Genomic DNA, 20,353 nt, shown 5'->3' on the forward strand with positions numbered 1-20,353 from the left:
TTATTTTGGAACATTAATCTCACTTCATGGGGAATTTTCTGAAGCTCCCATCATGAATCGCTGAAAGCTCAGAAAGCTATCACTGAGGTATCTTTTTTTAGCTGATTCGAAGAAGCCATTCCTGTTTCTTTAAGTTAGCTTCCCTTTCATTTGTCATCTATTAATTGGTGTTGGTGGGGTTCTCAGTTATTTGTTAAGTACAATATCCACTTCTCTGGTATATCAAGGGGCTTCTTCAAGAACTCAGAAAATCTTGGGGATGCAGCAGGATTTGAAGATTTTGTTTCTAAAATTACTTCATTGAGCTTTGACGCTACAAGCATGCACTGGCGGTACTGATTCTATGTGCATCTCTTCCCTCTAAATGAAACATCTTGCCTGTGATATTCATCTATCATTTTAGTGCTGCTTTTCTTTTTACAACTAAATCTAACAAGGCACAGTTTTTTAGCAAGCTGCCATCCTTGGTTTATATTTTTCTGCAAGTCATTTGACTAATTGGTGATGCATGATATAAATGGAATTCAGGTATAATCTGATGGAAAATAGAGTACTACTTTTGTTGATCTTGTCATATCGAAATTGTTCAAGTGTGTCTGAAAAACTTCTCAGCCAAACTGCGGGTCAGTTATTTCAAGATTGTTGAAATGATATCATGATTAAAAATATTTAGGTTTTTATTAATTTCAGGCGGCTGCTTAGCTGATTATTTTCAAAATTTGATTTGCAGCCTATTTCAATTTCTAATATCCTATTTATCCCATTTCAGGACATTTTTTACGAAATTTAAGAAGTCAACTTCCTCAGTCAAGGATGCTTGCAATTTCTGCATTAAACTCTTTATTGCAGGGTGCTCCTTACAAAGTCAATAGTCAAGAACTTCGGCATCCCATCGTTAATGGAAGAGAAAATATGAACTCATCTATTGGAATATTGGGTGAAATACTTGAGGAGGAGAATTTTTTCAATGAGACACTTAACTGTCTCTCCCATGTCCATATTATTTCTGACAATGACAGTTTCGCATCCAAAGGAAGTCATGGCGCGTCATCTTTTCAGAGTGTGACAGACAAAGCGATAACTTTTTTTTACTTTGACTTCTCAGCATCTTGGCCACGCACTCCCAACTGGATGTCGTCAGTTGGGGGTCATACATTCTATTCCAGCTTTGCAAAGATTTTTAAACGATTGGCCCAAGAATGTGGTACACCAGTTTTGCATGCAATTCAGAATGCCCTAGAAGAGTTTTCAGGTTCAAAAGAAAGGGCAAAGCAGAGTGTTGCTGCTGAAGCTCTCGCTGGTATACTTCATTCTGATATTGACGGTCTTCCAGAAGCATGGGATAGTTGGATAACGTTTCAGCTGGAGAAGCTTATCATAGCACCAGCCGTGGAATCAATACCTGAGTGGGCAGCTTGTGTTCGTTATGCTGTTACTGGGAAAGGGAAGTATGGTACACGGGTTCCTCTTCTTAGGCAAAGAATTTTAGACTGTTTAGCAAGAGATTTACCACAGACGGTGACAAGCAATGTTATGGCCAAGAGATATTCTTTCCTTTCAGTTGCACTAGTTGAAATATCTCCACAAAGAATGCCTGCTGAAGAATTGGAGTTTCTTGAAAAACTTCTGGCAGAATTGCTCGATAACATGAGCCACTCATCTGCCCAAGTAAATCTCCACTCACCATTACTTTTGGACAGTCCAAAATTTTTATTTATCTTTCAGTGTTTATATTTATGGAGTACCAGTTCTAGTAGTTTTTAAGTGTTTCTAAGCTCTTGAAGTTTTTGTTGTTTTTGGGGAGTAAATAATCAAATGATCCTTCAATTTTTAGGTGCGCCGTGCCTATTTTTGTTTCAAAATTTTTTAAAGTGTTCAATCTTGTCTCTCAACTTAATTTAGTCTCTTAACCTACCAAATTTGAATCAAATTGGTCTTACCTATCTACTTTGATAGAAATTATAAAAGACTATATTATTACTTAATTGATCATGATGCTAGCATATGCACGTCTAATTAAGGTAACATTTTGATCATTTTCTCTTTGATTATGATACCAAACTTAAACTTGTGTTGTGATTCAATTTAAATTGCACTTTATCTTCCAAGATCAAGATCATTTGCACAAAAGTTAATTAAAATGTACAAAAACAGTAACACTTTTGTTCATATAAAACCTTAAGCAAGAACACTAAATGAGATATCACCAATATCAAAAAACAGTAAACATTTTGAGAAGATTTTCTCCTCTTTGAAACAGCGAAAGCCACTTGTAAATTTCTGTACTTATCAATTGAATTGCTTCATATGCCTGCAAACAATTGTTTGATTAGAGAAAAAAATTGTTTATCAGTAATAATCCTACCTCAAGTGGGATAAATGCTTGATGTTGTTGTAGTAGTACTAGTAATCCTACCTCAGTCTCACATTACAGTGGTTATGCAAAGGATCTATATTTCAAACCACAAGGATGTATAAAAAAATGTAAATAGCAACTTCACTAATTTCACAGCCATTTAGAAATGTAAATAGGAAGAATCTATGTTCAAAACCAATCACTGATTTCACAGCCACCGATAATACAGGAATCAATCAGAAGAAGAAATCAAATTACGTGGTTCGAGTTGAGTGAACTCTATTTTTACAGTGCAACCTCTCTCGCAATCTCTTTATTAATCAATGAAGATATATACAAATGATTAGAGAATTCAGTTTCCAATTTTGATATAAACTTGACCGGCAAGTAGAATTTGAAAAAGAAAGACGGACAACTATTCTAGGAATAGTGAATCCAAGAACCACATATTCAGACATCTTCACGCCCCTTAATCAGTTAAGAGTAGAAATATACCTTTGATTTGGCAAACGGCCATCGTGCGGAGGATGTCGAGGAAAGGATGAAGAAAAACCGAGCAATACCTAACCTTTGATTCATGCCAATGATTGCTCCTTGTGGCGAACCTCTTTCAAAAGCTTATACGAATTCTTGCGGTAACCCCTATCCTAATTTTGCCAAAATGAGAAACCTCTCACGTTTGACTGCCCGAATTCTCTCTTGATTCCATCTCAACTGCCTCATTTTCTTTCTATATTCAAGTTAGCTTTAAAACAAAAGCTATATATATATATATATGAAAAAATCAAGTGAGTTAACTATTAAATCAAACCTTAATAATTAAGTGTAATGAGTTACTTTATCTAATTACAATTAATGCTAATTGTTATTTAAATATAAATCACTCATATCAACTTGTTTGTTATGGTCCTCAACACCTTATGCATGATGCAACTGGTCAGCATATGCCATGTTTTATCAGGTCTGACGAAGCGTATACTTATTTATTCGTGTTGTGAGTTGCAATAGTTGTATTCGTGTAGCAGTTTATGCCAATATTAGTGCGATTTCAGGGAAATATGAAATATGTCTAGGTTCATTACTATGTTTTTGGTTTGTACATGTAATTGTAGTTGTTACGTTAGGCCTTCGAAACTTTTAATATATTAGAGAATTAAACGTTACATTTTACTGTATTATTCTCTATACGATAATGATGCTAATCCCTAGATATGATCATGTCTATCTTTTCCTTATGCAATGGTCTGCCTGTTTGAGTTTCACACTGTTAATTAGGTATGGTATATGTTTCACAAGAGTTGATATTCAGTTTTAAACCTTTAATATTAAGTTGTTCCAGTTATATTTAAATGAGAAGATTAGCATCTCCATGCTTGGATTTGTTAACCATATTTTTCTTGTCCAGGCCAGCCAATCTTTCTTTAATCTGGTTTCAATAAATAAATTTATATTGTTGTCTTTTCTTTTTTTCCCCATGAATTTTGTTGATGAATTATACTTCCCCCCAAGTTTATTATGCCTTTTCTGTGATCGTCTAGTGAAATTTGGATGAATTGTTTTCAGGTGAGGGAAGCAATTGGTGTTACTCTTTCTATCCTATGCTCGAACTTAAGACTCTCTACAACTTACTACAGTAAGGATCCAAAAAGGGGCGAAGACAATGTCATGATCAAATCATTGCAAACCGAAGATTGGGCTAAACTTTTAACAGAAAGAGCCTCTGAATCTGCAATAAATATACAGAATTCCAGCCAGTTAGAAAGCATGGAGACTTTATCTGATCTATATGAAAATGGCTTAAAAAACAATGAATCTAAGACTGATATTAGGAGAATGGAAATGGTTGTGATTTTTCTGTTATTTTTCCTAGTGAAGCCTCCGAGTAATTTTTTAATCATGGACTAACTGTTTCGTTCTAATCCGTGCAGCTGTTCCATTTCATTATCTCATCTCTTAAGTCTGGAAGATCTTCATATTTACTGGACGTAATTGTTGGACTCCTGTATTCTGTTATTTCCTTGCAGGTACTTTAGAAGCATGCTTATCACAACTTTAGTTTAAGAATCCAGTAACGTTCATTTGACTTTGTAAATAACTACTATGTTAGCACTCGTATGGTGATATTTTAACCAGGCAGTTGCTTTTGGCTTGTTCCTTTGCTTCATTCTGAGATCACTTTGCTATACTAATATAACACATTAGATCTGTTAATCTGTATTTGTGTTTAAATTTGATTATTTATCATCAGTGTTAAGAAATATGGTTAAAAGTGATGTGTTCAACACCTTAGAAAAGCTAGCATTTGCCCCTATGAGGCCAAAAAAAATAAAATATTCACCAGTTACCATCATTATCATCCATGGACCCTTATTGCATGAAAAGCCTGGCCTTTTGCAGGTGAAAATACCAAATGGTTTCTTTCTTAGGTGTAATGCATGTTGAATCTGACTGGCAAAATACTATTGCTCTGCTGATTCTTGGAAGATCATTTAATGTTAGTTGAACTATACAAATAAAGGTTGCTGTGTCATCGTAATCTGACACTTTAAAGCATTATTGTTTTATCTTCAATATCTTTCCATGCATGGTTCTCCATATGGCCGGGGAGGAAAATAGTCTGTCATTAGTTTGCATTGCTCTTGTTGCACTGTCATTTGTGATCTGCTGAGCATTCATATAAACTTTGCTAGTAAAAAATTATGCAAGCTTCTGCACTGGTATTTACATACACCAGGGACTAATGTTTGCATGCTTTAACAACCTTGTGATTCGTCAAATTTTCCATTTCTTCTGTAATGAGGACATGGCAAATACGGATACATTAAATCATGATTGTGATGAGCTTATTCCTTGAGATTAATGAAATGTGGTTCTACTGTTTTTCTTGACATCCAACACCAACACTTAAGTCTTGATCTTATCCCTTAGCTAAATCAGCCACCTACCTGCCATTGAATGCTGGTGCTATGTGTTCTATAGCTATGGTGGTTACTGACGAAGGAAATAAGAAAGATCTTAAACGAAATGAACTAAATAGAATTGGTTAATTACCTTTAATATGAGGAGTTTTGTAATTTTTTTTTCCAGAAGTTTGAACTTAAGGGCTTGGCTATGAGTAGAAAGAAATGGGTGATAGGGGTTAAGCAGGCAAGAAAGAAGGTAGCGAATCTCCTTTTATAGTTTTTCTGACTTTCCAAATCAGATTTTATTGCTGTTGATGCGATTTGATCATGTTGGGGTCTTTCTGTTTTCAAGGCTTGGGGGACGGTGTGCTAGTTTAAATGGTATAGACACGGTGACAAAGATAAGTGTCTGAATGAAGTTGAATTCTGATCTTCTGATAGTTCAGCTGATTTGAAATGGATGGTCTTTTCTGAGTGAGCCGAGCATTAAAACCCAGGTGAAGTGCTATGATAATGGTTTGCTAATGGTGAATTAAAAAAGTGTATCTGTATAAAATAGAATTTTCAGTTAACTGATTGCTGAGTCAACATAAACAGAGTGGATTCTTGTTCTGTGTGAACTGCCTATGTGGAAACGCAGTATTTGAGATCATCAAGAAAGGCCAGACAATTGTTTTGACTTTCTCAAACGAAGAGACTTGATTACTATAAGGCCACCTTGATTGATGATCTAAAGCCAGTTGATAAATTGTCTGTAAAAAGTACATGGTAACTAAAAGTAAAATGTTGTTTCTTCTTAGGTCTCTAGTGTGACTTCACCTTAAATTAGGAAAACTAATGACCTGTAGCAAAATGCTTCACTGTCTTTCTGCCATATGTTTTTAGCTGATTTGATGCATCGTTTTAACTTGTGTATTATAGACTATCTCCTTCACGCCACTTGTATGCAGGAAACATCTGATAAAGATTTATCGACGTTGGCAAAGGCATGTTTTGAATTGCTGAAGTGGAAGATTTTACCTCGTCCGTTTCTTGAAAATGCTGTCTCTAAGATCCTTTCTTCTATCAATGATCCCAATTGGCGGACTAGATCGGCATCCCTCTCATATCTCCGTACCTTCATGTACAGGTTGGTATTTCTGCTCGCCTAACTTTTTGCGCTACATAATTTTCATGAGGTACCATTTAGCTTAGTAATTTTCAACTATGGGTGTTCTTCAGTTTTTGGTTTCATGTTGCTAAGTTGCATATTTTCCTCACAAAATGAGATTAAAATCTCTCAGTAGTTTCTTATTTACAATCCAATATGTTTTCTAAAAATTTTATCTGAAACTTCAAAACTTTCACAGAAAACTTTAACAGTAAGGCCGGGGCGCAAAATTTTGAAGCCCACAGTATGACAGTAATCAAGAAATATATCTTAGTTTTTTTACTCAATTTTAAATAAGAGGTTTGCTATGATTGTAATAAATTATTTTTTAATGATAAAATCTAATTTCAAAATTTGTTTGGATAATTTATTATTTTTTCATAATTTTTAGATCAAAATTTGAACTAGATTTAGATTTGAAACCTCATTAGAAATATCTATCTAGTAGTATCTATGTGCGTTGATTTGCATGTTCTGAATCGTGCGATAGTGGCATATGGTGGTTTTGGTACGAGGAGTAAGAGATGCTAGGAGAGTCAGAAAACTGAGTATTATGGTATAGAGTGAAGAAGTATAAGAATGAGAAAATCAGAATGTAATTTCAATGATTTTGAAGTATCATTGTGCTAGAAATTTAGAGTGGAATCCACGGAGGGGATAAAAATACCCTTTTGAGAAACCTTCAAGTGAATACTTTCTGGTATTTATTTGATCTTCTTTCTGAGTTACGTCTCTTTTATTTATCTTTAGAGACATTGGAGTTCTCTTTTATGTTGAGAGTAGGTGTGCTTAGATTTGAGGATTGGCGAGTATTTTTGTTTTGCACCTCATTTTAAGCTTTTGTAGTTAGTTGATTGGACACTATGGATGTAGACTTAGTCTAAATTATGGAAATCTTGATGTACTTCTCTTTTGTGTTTGTTTTGTGGTTCACTATGTTGCCCTGATACGGATACGGCGACACGGATACGCACGATACGGATATGGGACACGGCAATTCTTAAAAATACAGGACACGGATACGGCGCGGATACGACATTATAATATATAAATCATACATTACAACAACAACATCAAGCCTTTATCCCACTACGTGGGGTTGGCTACATGAATCCTTTTTCTCCATTGTGTCATATTAAAAGTCAAATTCTCGTTTAAATCTAATAAAGAAAGGTCATTCCTAATATTTTCTAACCAAGACTTTTTAGGTCTACCCCTACATTTCTTAACATAAGTCAAATCTAATACATCTACTCTCCTAACCGGGTCATCGGAAGGCCGCCGTTTTATGTGACCAAACCATCTAAGGCGACTCTCTCTAATCTTATCTTCTACTGGAGCTACTCCAACCTTTTCACGTATATGCTCATTTCGTATCCTATCTCTAAGGGTAAAGCCACTCATCCACCTGAGCATCCTCATCTCTGCCACACTTAACTTAGTATTATGCTTCTCTTTTAATGGCCAACATTCGGCACCATAAAGCATTGCAGGCCTCACTACCATCTTATAGAATTTTCCCTTAAGTTTGAGGGGTACATTTCTATCACATAACAAGCGCGATGCATTCCTCCACTTCAACCATCCAACTTGAATTCTGTTGATAATATCCCCATCTATTTCACCATCACTCTGAACAATAGATCCAAGATATCTAAAACGTGTACTCTTATTAATGACTTGATCGCCTAAAGTCACAATCCCCTCACTAGGTCTATTACTACTAAAATTACACTCCATATATTCCGTTTTAGATCTACTCAAGCGAAAACCTTTAGACTCTAAGGTTGACCTCCATAATTCAAGTTTACCTTCAACTCCCTCTCTAGTCTTATCAACAAGAAGAATATCATCAGCAAAAAGCATACACCAAGGTACATCATCTTGCAAATGTCTAGTGAGAACATCCATGACTAAAGCAAAAAGATATGGGCTTAAGGCTGATCCTTGATCTAACCCAACCGAAATAGGGAAATACTTGGTCAATCCACCTTGTGTTTGAACACAAGTAATAGCTCCTGCATACATATCTTTAATGATTTGAATATAAGCATTATTGACTCCTTTCTTTTCAAGAACTCTCCATAGCACTTCTTTTGGAACTTTATCATATGCTTTTTCTAAATCAATAAATATCATATGTAGATCCTCCTTATTTTCTCTATATTTCTCTATCAAACCTCTTAATAAATGTATGTCTTCCATAGTCGACCTACCCGGCATAATTCATACATTAAAAATAACAAATTAATCAAAGCATAATATTTGAAAAGATAAAAAAAATGAAAGCAACAACATTTGTAGCATTGTATCTTATAATATCAAAATAAAAGTAAGCATTAACTATTTAAATGTCTAGTACAAAAACATAAATTGTCTAACAGATGAAGTTTTTAATTAGAAGTAAGAAGGATCGACACAATTAATCCACATGAATTTGAAACATGAAAATTTTTAATAAAAAGTATAGATATGTTGAGTTTATGCCGGGGGTCCAAGGGGGCGCCCCCTGGCGGGGTTTGACCTGCCCGAGCAGTACCGAGCGGTATCCGAGTGATACCGAGTTCCGGTACCGAGCAGTACTGAGTTATATTATCGCTCGGTACCGAGCGGTATCGAGTACCGAGCAGTACTGAGTTCTAGTACCGCTCGGTACCGAGCGGTACCGAACAGTACCGAGCGGTACCGAACAGTACCGAGCAGTACCGAGTAATACCGAGTACTGAGCAGTACCGAGTACCAAGCGATACGCGTGTCCGATCAAATTTAAATAATATTTTAATTGGACACGGCAAAGCCGTATCTGACACGTATCCGTGGCATGTCGGAGGCGTATCCGTATCCGACATGTGTCCGATACAGCATGCCTCATAAATAGGCGTATCCATGCAACATAGGTGGTTCATTATAATCTCTCATATTTAATACATCCACATAAAAGTTTGGCACTATTTTCCTGACAAGCAGCAGCCAAGTGGGTCTGCTTTCTAGGCAACGTCAGTGCAGGCATGGCCGCACAACAGTAAGGGAGATCCGTGGTGGCTCCAAAACAGCTTTAATAGAAGGAAAATGATAATGCTTAGTTCCACAGAAATATGTGTGCTCTATTGAGAGAGGAAAGGGAGTTTCTATTTAATGCTTCAGACCTCTTCTTTAATGAGACGAAGATATGGAATTCAAATATGACAATTTCCGGTGCGAGAATAGCTTAAATGAGGATTAGCTTATAGTTCAAATGCTGATTATTGGAAAAGAATAATGCTTGCATCATCCGCAAGTTGTACACATTTTTTTTGCAAAAATTAGTTGAAACATTGCATACGATATCTCTTTAAGTGCAATTTATCTAGTCTTCTTGCAAGCCGTTTTGTTAAATCAACAGGTAAATTCTTTTTTGTCTCTCTTTTGAGACGCCATGAAACATTTTAATAGAATGACTCCTACTTGATGTTTCTGACCATGTTTGTTTTGTTTCAACAGGCACACATTCTTACTTTCTGTTTCAGAGAAAGTTCAAATCTGGAACAGCATTGAGAAACTCCTTGTTGATAACCAAGTAGAGGTAAGTCAATCTCTATGAATTGGATCTAATCTACAAACATTGCTGGATTTTTCCTAGAAACTCCTTGATTGAAGAAATTTCATCATGATCAATCTTTATACCATGAACTTTGTGATATATTTGGAATTGTTAGCACCCACTTCTTTCTTTAAATTTATGTATTATATCTTAATTTCATTTATAAGTCTGAATTTACTTTTTGAGTGATTGTCATGCATCATATCTTAACTTCTTTTTCAAGTCCTACAATATATGGTTTATTTTCTATTTCTTCTCTTCTTGCCGTAGGAACAAATATTTTCCTCTACTATTTTAGTTTACTGTAATTTACTATTTTTACAAATAATATTTTCTGAATTCCAGGTGAGGGAACATGCCGCGGGGGTTCTGGCAAGCTTAATGAAGGCTGGAGATGAAGAGCTTTCAGCGGTTTTTCGAGATCGGGCATTTTCAGAAGCACAGTCGATCATCAGAAAAAGGAAGCAAAGGTTAAGAATCTACTCAGATTATGCCTTCATTTCGATTGCAGGATGATCTGTATTTGTTGCTTAGTTTGGATGCTGGGAATTTATCGGAACGCAAGAGTTAAAAAACTTGAAACAACGGATGTAGATGGATAGTCGAGCCCAAAAATCGGTTTTTATTTTTGGTTGTTTTGTTTCAAGTCATGCAGGTTCGAAGTAATTCAAATCCCATGGTGTGGCCAAATTGACTGTATTTGTATGCGATAGTTTGTGAAGGAATTAGCCTTAAAAGTAACTTTATTGAAAATAAGTGCAAGAAGTTTACATCAAATAAAATACCAAAAATAATTTTTTCTATCGTCATTTCACTCTGCATCTATTTGTTCTCTGAAAATTAGAGGCAGAGAAGTATTCTCGGTTTACATGCCTCCTTTTGTCATGCAAGACTAAAGTTACCTTCTTCAATTGCAGAAAATCGGGATCTGGTCAATCTACCGCTTCTATACATGGCGCCGTTCTCGCACTATCTGCTTCTGTGCTATCGAGTCCATATGACATGCCCAGGTATGCTTGGACGTAGTTCGAAAACCTGTAATCTGTTTTTATTTTTCTTCTCAATTCAGATAGGATTATTATTCATTTTTTCGTAGAAGGCTCTTTGAGTTCTCATATATTTTTAGCTTTCTGGTTTCAATCATTCTTCGCATTTCTGGTATCATTTGAAGCAGCTCCCACCATATGCTTTTCAGATCTTTTCTTGCCAGTTTGAACTCTCTAAATAACTTCCGTTTTTACCTATTGAGAATATGGAAAGTTCAACAAAGATGTGTTCTGAAAATTCATTTCCGGGGCCAGTTTTATTTGGCATGCTTGATTAATGTACTTGGACTCTTTGCAGCTGGCTGCCAGATCATGTAACGTTGCTGGCCCGATTCATCACAGAGCCCTCTCCCATTAAATCTACGGTTACAAAAGCAGTTGCAGAGTTTAGGCGAACTCATGCGGATACCTGGAGCATTCAAAAGGATTCATTTAACGAAGAACAACTGGAGGCAAGCTCCTTCCATCCTAATAAGATTCTTCAGTTTAGATTATATTCCTGTTAATAACTTAAAATGCATACATGGCTGCAGGTTCTAGCGGACACATCATCGTCGTCTTCATATTTTGCTTAGAGGAGACCAATTCTGTATCTCTGTACCATAATTATTTATTCATAAACATTTGTTACCGAAGGAAATAGAAAGACAATAAGCAAGCATTCATGCTATTCAACAGCACCAGATGCATCTTAGCTACAGTTATTCTTTCAGATTTCAGTGATCGTACTAGCTAGCTTTCTCATTTAAACAATATGATTCATGAGATCATCCGATAAATCCCAAAGAACACACTCCGAACCAAACACGCCAGCATCCTCCTTGTTCCCACCCTTAACACTTTCATACTCCTCCGATTCGTCCTCCTTGCCCTTCAAGAGGTGATTCTCCTCCACCGCACCACTACCTCCGCCGCCACCAGTGCATGTGCTCCACGTGGAACCTTCGCCGTCGTTCGCGTATACCGATGGGTTTCCGTACCTGTACCCCTGGTCGATGGTCATTGGGTACATTTCACACAGCAAACTATTGTCGTCAGGTTCCCCATTAGTCATGGTCCCCCACCCCTTGACTGGGCTAGGTTCCCGCATGATGGCTCGGGAGAGGCCCATTTTGATTTTTTGAATGGTTTCCTCTCCATTAAACTCCTCAACCAGGGTAGGCTCTACGGACGGCTGGGGTGGCGGAACTGTAGTACTAGGGTAGCCTCCTACACTGTAGCCGGAGGAGAAATCAATGCGCTTCTTTGTAAGGAGATGAAGCATCTCGTCCTTGAAGCAACCGAGGGCGGCCTCTGCAAGGTGGGCGACCTGCGGTGGAGCGAGGGTGGTGGCGATCTCCGCCATGAGGTGTGAGAAAGGCTTGTGTGTCACGGGGTCGATTCCCATCCCCGAGAGCTTCTTCTTCAGCTTTGTGTTCCAGTGATTCTTTACATCGTTGTCCGTCCTCCCTGGTAGTTGTGCAGCTATGAGTGACCATCTATCAAGTAAGATTTTATATATCTTAGCGAAAGCAATTCCTATAAGCAATTACTCATCTTCAAATCTATTACGTGCCTGTTGCCGACTACGGAATGGAGTTTAACTATAGTCTGCTCCTCAGTCTCCGAAAACTCGCCGTGCTTGAGGTCCGGTCGGAGATAGTTAGTCCAGCGCAGCCGGCAGCTCTTTCCGCATCTCTGCAGTCCTATCGTGTCATGTTGGTAATTTTTATTATGCGCAGTTTGAGACTAAAAAACTAATTAAATTATTATGGATACCGGCATTCTTGGGTACAAGGCGCCAATTGCGGGTTCCGTGCTGAGCGATGTAGGAGGAGAGCTTGTTGTCTTCCTCCATGGTCCACTGTCCCCTCTTCACGTTGTCCTTTTCACAGCACGGAATCCGGCCCATCTCCCCTTCCACTTTCACCTCTCTCTCTCTCTAACCAGTTCACAACAGAACTTTTACTATTTTTCCCAATTTTAGCACAAATTACAAACGATATGATAACGATACTAATTCGTATATCAAAGCTAGAATATTCTTATTAAGTGTAATGTGTGGACGGGGTGCATTTATAATAGAAGCAGACAATAGATTCAGGGGTTCACGTGTGGGCGAACGGGGGTTAATTTGGATTAAAGAATTCAACGCCCGTTGAGCGCGTGATGCGCGGGCAGGTTGCTCACCCACAAAATGCCGGGGTCAACCCCCTCCACATCTTTTTCCTCTCTTCATCTGGATCTCTTTTCTCTCTCTCTCATGTTGACTCCTTGACGTACTTTCAAAGGGTTGTTTAGTTCGAGTACTTCCATTTACAGAAAATAAACCACTCAGGATATGATACGCATGGCTTCTAAAATTTTAGAGGTTTTAGACAGGAGAAAAATTGGATATCTTAAATTTTGGCACGTTTAATATTAGAGATTCCTCCGTATTTATGGCATATGTCACTCTAAGAAACCTATAAATATGCATCAACTCCATACATGAATGAGGGAGTTTAGACCATTGCTAAAGAGGAAAGAGAGATATGAGAACAATCCTAAATCTTCAACCAAGGAAAATAGCTAGCTAACCCTTACCGTTGGACCTCTATCTTGTTATCCTCAGGCTTCCGCCATATTATCTTTGTCTGACTTTTGCTGGCTAGCAACAGTCAGATCTCCACCCGAACATCGCCGGTCGATTACCGCCATTAGAACTTCACTTATTTAAATAACACTTATATATCTAATATTTTTGAGATTAATGATTTCATTTTCGTTCATTTTGAGTGGGAAAATTAGTTATTATATTTTAAAGAGTTATGAGAATTTAGTGTTTGAAAAATCAATATTAATATCTAACTTCATCCAACTAAATAGTAGATTTAACAAATTTCATCTCTTTTCAAATCATGATTTCTAACTTGAAGCAACTAAATGAGTCCATATAATGATGTATTATCTCTTAATTATTTACAAAAGCCTAAGAAAGTTGCTGAAATTTTCAAACTGCCGAAAACAAAGAAAACGCAATACGAAAAATTTATGCAGGCTATGACCAAAAATTTAACTCAGAATGCGTGAAAACATTCCCAGAATTTGATCATTTAGCCAATTGTTGGAATTTACAGCGCCATGGTTGGCTTTGGAAGGACGAAGGCTATTCAGTGTTACAATAAATACTATGTGGGTAAGCAACCGTTATCATTGTCCAGCAAAATCGAAACTCACGATGAAGCCATAGGCTCATCAAGCAGAGACAAAATCGGAAATGAGTTCCACTGAAATTAGTCAAAGAGCAGCTTAACCTCTTCATATATTTTTCCAGGCCTTTAATTTGACCAAATAGCCTTCTTAAAATCTTGCGAGGAAATATCGGTGAGTGCCTCATTTCCAAACCTTCTAGCATTTCGTTCTAGTCATGTATAGTAAATTAGGGGGAAGACTGAAATGTCGGTAGGCAATTTTTAGTGCAGGGGACGCAGTTAAAGGTTCATCAACCTGTTCGTGTTACGGAAGGCCCTGGTGGCAGAGAGATTATTGTGTCCGGACACCGAATATGTCTAGAGACATAAAAAAGTGCCAAATCACTGGACGTTCGGTACTGCACTCGTTACCGACAGCGGTACTGCTCGGTATGCTCGGTTCGTTGTCCGGACAGAATAATTTTTCGTGGTGGCAACCAAGTTTGTGCCTTTTGATTTGCTGGCTGCTCTGTTGTTTTTTGGTGCTATGGGTTAACTTTTCAATTAATAGGACAATATAGAAGGAAAAGATGTTAATATATTAAAAGAGGGACTGCACTAAAAAATAGATAGTTGTTGCTTTCAGAAACTCTATTTTCCGAACCTTTCACAATTTAGGTTTTCTTGGTGCTGCTTTCTAAAACAGAGTTTTAGTAAAAAATAAAAAATCTTGTACTTAGTAAAAAAGCCGTCCCAAAACGAATCCTTAATCCGATTTCAGTCTACGGCTCGTAATTTGTTTAAGAAAAAAAAAGGACCCAGATAACAGAATATTTTGGGCAAGATGCCGTTAGCGGCCGGCACGAATAGCTTCCATTTCCGATGTAGTTGAGAGCTCCGGCCAGAAAGCGACTCCCTTTTGCCTTCTATTTACATGTACGATCGTCCCCAATGCTTGCCTCTGATTGGATGCTACGTGTAGAGTCTCGCAAGAATATTGTGTAAAGGTTTGATTCTTGCTGTTAGTTATCTTAAAAAGCTTGATTTTTTAAGGCTTTTTTTATGCATTTTCCGGTTTTACTGTCTGTCTTTTGTCTGCTCTTTTGGAGTCAAATAACCTGCCGAAGCTATTCTTTTGATCGCACAAATTTACGGAATTCTGAGATTTGCTTACCTGGTTTTTCTCATTCTCTGCTCAGTTTCTTGTTTGCTTCGAATTTGATCGGCTTCTTGCGTTTTCTGAGAGATTTTTAGGGCAGAAACGATCGACCCTTGATTTCAGAATCTATTGTTTTTTTGGAGAATTGCAATTAGAGAACACGATGGGTGATTCTATAGTTGTCAGTTATTGGTGCAGGTTATGCAGTTTGATGTATTTTTTCTTTCGCAAACCCTCTTCCACTCTCTGTGATTTCGCTTTTACCCTCTCATATGTAGATCTCTTGATGTTCATAACCAGGGGTTTTGGTTATGATATTGTTTTGGCGAGCAGCAAATGTTGAGAGCTGCAAAGCCGGTTAGGTAGAAAAGCTTTGTTTGCCCGCCTTAGGGTTTAGTTTGGTTGATTCTGTAAGGTTCCTGTTAACTCCAGTTCCTTTTCCTTGAGCTCTTCATGTTCTGAAGCTTTGTTCTACATCTTAGGGCATCTCCAACTGAAGAAACTCAATTTTTACTCCAAAATACAATAATACATCAAAATGTAGTAACTTGTCTCCAACCAAACTCCATTTTCTAATACCAAAAAAGAATATTCTTAGTATATTTTTTCTCATGCTTTATTTTAACTTGTTTTTTGGATTTTTAAAAAAATGATATTGGAGTCGTACTGTTCACCTGCATCTTATTAGCATTTTATTTGGCGTTCCACTGGAGTAATCTGAGTGATGCTATACAACCGTTTGAAGTTTCGCTGGAGAAGCTCTTAAGGACTATTCGGTAGCAGGATTTATGTTGGATTTGAGCGAAATTTAGTTAAACGGCCTAAAATGCAAAACCAAATCTCACGGTAAATGAAAGTGGTAAATCTCAGATTTTCGAAATCCTGTAATTTGGCGGATTTACGGGACTTGACCAAAGAAGCGCGCGAAAGGGAGAATGTTACCTTCACAGCGAGCGAGCTCCCGTCATTGCTTCTGATCAAAATGGTCTAACTTCTGATCCAACAAGAAGGGAACGTCTTCGAGGAGCGAAGTTGAATAGCAACAAAGGAGCCAAAGAAAAACAATAATGAAGAAATACAGGGGAAAAGCAAACTGTAGGGAGTCGCTCCCGCCCTCCTCTATTAGTCGTAAATTCTCAACCTGGGAATAACGGTGCTAAGCAAGCTTCAGATAGCTCTAATGGAGTTGGCACTTGAGGCCAGCTCGAGTTTAAGTCAAGAGAGGATGTGGAGAAATTGCTTGTTGAAGAGTTAAATCCCAAAAATAGAAACAATAAGAAGGCATTAGCTCTTATTTTTTTTCGGTTTTAATCTTGATATCTTGTTTTATGGTTCACATTTTTTTATTGATTACTGGTATTAGCTCTTTGGGTTGAATGTACTGAATTTTTTTTGTAAATAGAATAATATAGGGTGGTATCCCACCTTTATAGCAGTCTGAATTTCTAGGATTTTGCTTGAGTCCTCTTGAGTTTAATTAGGCTTTGGAGAGAATTAGGGTTTCTTATCTTGAATTTGAAGGGAATTTGAGATCTAGGGTTTGTACGTGGGCTCTAGACTACTGCTAGAGATTTGGAGGGCTATTTCTCCCCCTCGAATTGGAGAAACTCCTATCTTTCTTTGCTTTCTCGTTGTTTGATTGAATAGGAGTTTGCTCCTGTTTTATCTCCGAAAATCTGAATTTCTGCTTGGTTTCCTGCTGGGTTCTTCTTGAAAACAGCAGATTTCTTGTTGTTTTCCCCCCAATTTTGATTATGGTTACTTGCAACTCAAGTATTTCCTATCACACTTTTTATATAATCTTCTAGTTCTTGTGGCATGATTGTTTCTCCATAGCACAATGCATATCAAGTGGCATGTGTTTGCATCACTATTGGAGCAACATTTACCTGTTTTTTGTTGTCCAAGTCAATGACCCATTTAATAGAATATTTACCTGGTAGACTTGGGCTTTATCTTAGTTGTTCCTAAGTAATATCTAGTCAGATCGAGTTGTGTGTCGCATATTATCATGCATTACTAAATGATGCTTCACATTTCCTCACATCATCAAATTTGCGTTTTATGAGTTGCACCGCATTCATCCTCATAAATGATTCTGCATGTATGAGCGAGATTTTGAAATCATGAAAGATTTATGAGAAATTTATATGCGCGAGATTTTCATACATGAAATTTTTTTTATTGAAGCATTATCTCGCGAAATAGATTATATCGTTATGTCCAAATCATCGTGGTAGTTCAATGGAGCCCATCCATGTCTGTATTGGATGTCGTTTGAGATGCTTCGAGTAAATGATTTGAATCAATATTGATAAATAAACATTTAGATGTATTTGTTATAATTATATATTATTTATGATGTATAATTTTAAATAAGTTATATGTATCCCCCTATTTCATTTCAACTAAATTTTATCTTTTAAATGGCTAGAATGAGTTAAAAATCCCTCCAAAAAAATTATGGATGAACCTCCTTTCTCCACAATAGATGGAAATCACCTTTCTTGGTAGCCAATAAGCTTGGGTAAAATCCCCAATGGTCTCACTCTTTCTGCGGCCAAAAAAATGGGAGAAGAAAAAATGGTGGTTCTTCTCTCTAACGCCTCTTCTCTTCTTGAAATTTTTATTCAGTTGCAACTTCAAAGAAAGAGAGGAGTGAAATCTAACTTTACCCCAGGCTATCTCCTTTACAACCATACGAAGATATAACCTCCCTCCCTTTTCCACCTCTACATCTTTTTAAAGCCCACTAAGTTTTGATGTAGAGATTTAAGGTTTTGTTGGTTTGATCCTTAAGATGGCCTCTAAGCTGAAAAGCTATTCCTATCTCCCAAAGCCTAGATCCATTGCTCCCTGAAAAAAAAAATAAAAAATTATTGGGGTAGTTTCCACCACCACCGCCTATAGGCATCGCCCTCGACGCCAGTGAATGCCGCTCACTGGTGGCCACTGCTTGTTGGCTACAATCTTGATAGTCACCTCCCATTTTATGCCATCTACATCGCACTTTGGCTTTTATGAGCTTATACCCAAGGTTAGATGGGTTGAAGAAAGGACGACATACAAAAGACGGTAGATCATATTTTAAAGATCCGATGGCTGCAATCTGGATTCATAATAATTTATCTAGCTTGTTGTAGCAAGATTTGGTGCAACACATATATCTTCTAACCAACCAGAATTCACTAGATAGGATAGGACCTTGGAAATCTGCTACTAAGTATAGGTTAAGTAGAAGACCAAGATTTCAGATAAACAGTCAACAACAACAATATTAAGCTTTTATCCCACTATTAGGGATCAACTAAATGAATCCTTTTCTTTCATTATGTCTTATTAAGAGCCGAATTCTCATTTAAATCTAATAAAAGAAGGTCATATCTAAACATTTCTAACCAAGTCTTTTTATGTCAACCTCTATTCTTCTTAACATATTTCAGATTTAATACATCTACTCTTCTAACCGAGACATCTAAAATGACTGACGTTATATGTGACCAAACTATCTAAGGTGACTCTCTAATCTTATCTTCCATTGGAGCAACGCTAACCTTTTCATAAATATGTTTGTTTTCATTCGCTATCTCTAAGTTTAAAGCCATTCATCCATCTGAACATCATCATCTCTGCAATACATAACTTTATGCTTCTCTTTTAATGACCAACAATCTATGTCATAAAGCATTGCAAGTCTCACCACCATCTTATAGAATATTTCTTTAAGTTTGAGGGATACTTTTCTATCACACAACAGGCGATGCATTTCTCCACTTCAACCATCCAACTTAAATTCTACTGATAATATCCCTATCTATTTCACCATCGGTTTGAACAATAGACCTGAGATATTTAAAAGTATACTCTATTTAATAAATTGATCGCCCAAAGTCACAATTCCCTCATGAAGTCTATCACTACTAAAAATTGCACTCTATGTACTTGGTTTTATATCTACTCAGAAAAAAACCTTTTGACTCTAGGCTGACCTCCATAATTCAAGTTTTCTTTCAATTCCCTCTCTACTCTCTAGTCTTATCAACAAAAAGAATATCATTAGCAAAAAAACATACACCAAGGTACATCCACTTGCAAATGTTTAGTAAGAACCTTCATGACTAAATAAGAAAGATATGGGCTTAAAGTTGATCTTTGATGTAATCCAACTGAAATAAGAAAATACTTAGTCAAACCACTTTGTGTTTGAACATAAATAATAGCTCCTTTATACATATGCTTAATGACTTTAATGTAAGCATTATTAACTCCTTTCTTTTCTAGATCTCTCTAGAACTTTTCTCTTAAAACTTTATCTAGAACACTTCTCTTGAAACTTTATTATATGCTTTCTCTAAATCAATAAATACTATATGTAGATCCTACTTACTCTCTCTATACTTCTTCATCAAACCTCTTAGTAAATGTATAGCTTCCATAGTAGAACTACCCATCATGAATCCAAACTAAGTTTGAGAAATGTTAGTATTTCATCATAACCTATACTCAATTACTCTCCCCTATAGTTTTAAAGTATAACACATTAACTTAATTCTTCTACAATTCGCACATTCATGTGCATCACCTTTATTCTTAAAAATAGGAAACAACACACTCCACTTATCTGACGTCTTTTTAGTCTTCAAAATAATTTTAATATTATTATAATATTAAAAAGTTTAGGAAGATCAAACAAGCAATCATAACTTTAAAAATGGGATCTCACTCGTTTGGAGTCCAAGTAGAATGAAATAAATTGTGTTATGTTCATAAATATAAATCATATTTATTTTAACAAATTTATGAATTTGTATTAAGTAATTTATTTATTATAATTTTTTGATGTTTAATATTTATATTTTTATTAATTAATAATGAGTCCTAAAATATTATGTGATAATTTTAAAAATATTATTATGCTATTTTGAAATTATTAAAGTATATTTAACTTCGTTTTGAGGTGAATATGAAGTCTTATTTATTTATTTTATTTTATTTTAAGTAGTCAAA

General features: G+C 36.4%; 3 protein-coding genes across 8 annotated transcripts in view; 2 read left to right on the forward strand and 1 right to left on the reverse strand.

The window, feature by feature from the left end:
- Positions 1-11,747, forward strand: part of LOC110099050 (proteasome activator subunit 4) — a 39,141-nt gene extending 27,394 nt beyond the window's left edge. Inside the window, exons 24-35 of one of the 3 annotated variants that reach the window (XM_020826068.2) lie at positions 45-87; positions 187-332; positions 529-623; positions 770-1,668; positions 3,920-4,198; positions 4,285-4,380; positions 6,210-6,388; positions 9,890-9,971; positions 10,335-10,459; positions 10,907-10,999; positions 11,334-11,487; positions 11,569-11,747. In XM_020826068.2, the coding sequence (XP_020681727.1) occupies positions 45-87; positions 187-332; positions 529-623; positions 770-1,668; positions 3,920-4,198; positions 4,285-4,380; positions 6,210-6,388; positions 9,890-9,971; positions 10,335-10,459; positions 10,907-10,999; positions 11,334-11,487; positions 11,569-11,610 (2,233 nt within the window). In that variant the 3' untranslated portion in view covers positions 11,611-11,747. Of the gene's footprint in view, positions 1-44; positions 88-186; positions 333-528; positions 624-769; positions 1,669-3,919; positions 4,199-4,284; positions 4,381-5,443; positions 5,552-5,611; positions 5,757-6,209; positions 6,389-9,889; positions 9,972-10,334; positions 10,460-10,906; positions 11,000-11,333; positions 11,488-11,568 lie in introns of those variants that run through there. The other 2 variants (XR_003703142.1, XM_028701047.1) reach the window with 2 other exon arrangements.
- LOC110099051 (transcription factor MYB80) lies at positions 11,626-13,009 on the reverse strand. Its single transcript, XM_020826069.2, has 3 exons — positions 12,794-13,009; positions 12,591-12,720; positions 11,626-12,513 (listed from the first exon to the last, which is right to left on the reverse strand). Exons 1-3 carry the CDS (start codon positions 12,924-12,926, stop codon positions 11,781-11,783), a joined length of 996 nt encoding a protein of 331 aa, XP_020681728.1. The 5' UTR covers positions 12,927-13,009; the 3' UTR covers positions 11,626-11,780.
- A 2,012-nt stretch (positions 13,010-15,021) lies between these two features.
- The window catches only part of LOC110099052 (myb family transcription factor PHL7-like), a 28,332-nt gene continuing 23,000 nt past the window's right edge, over positions 15,022-20,353 (forward strand). The window contains exon 1 of one of the 4 annotated variants that reach the window (XM_020826073.2): positions 15,022-15,194. Coding sequence is in view for 1 of the 4 variants with exons in the window: in XM_028701054.1 (XP_028556887.1) it covers positions 15,250-15,364 (115 nt within the window). In the remaining 3 variants the exon portion in view is untranslated. Of the gene's footprint in view, positions 15,195-15,230; positions 15,365-20,353 lie in introns of those variants that run through there. The other 3 variants (XM_020826070.2, XM_020826071.2, XM_028701054.1) reach the window with 3 other exon arrangements.

Source organism: Dendrobium catenatum, unplaced genomic scaffold (genome assembly GCF_001605985.2).
Source record: "Dendrobium catenatum unplaced genomic scaffold, ASM160598v2 fragScaff_scaffold_1632, whole genome shotgun sequence".
NCBI classification, from domain to species: domain Eukaryota; kingdom Viridiplantae; phylum Streptophyta; class Magnoliopsida; order Asparagales; family Orchidaceae; genus Dendrobium; species Dendrobium catenatum.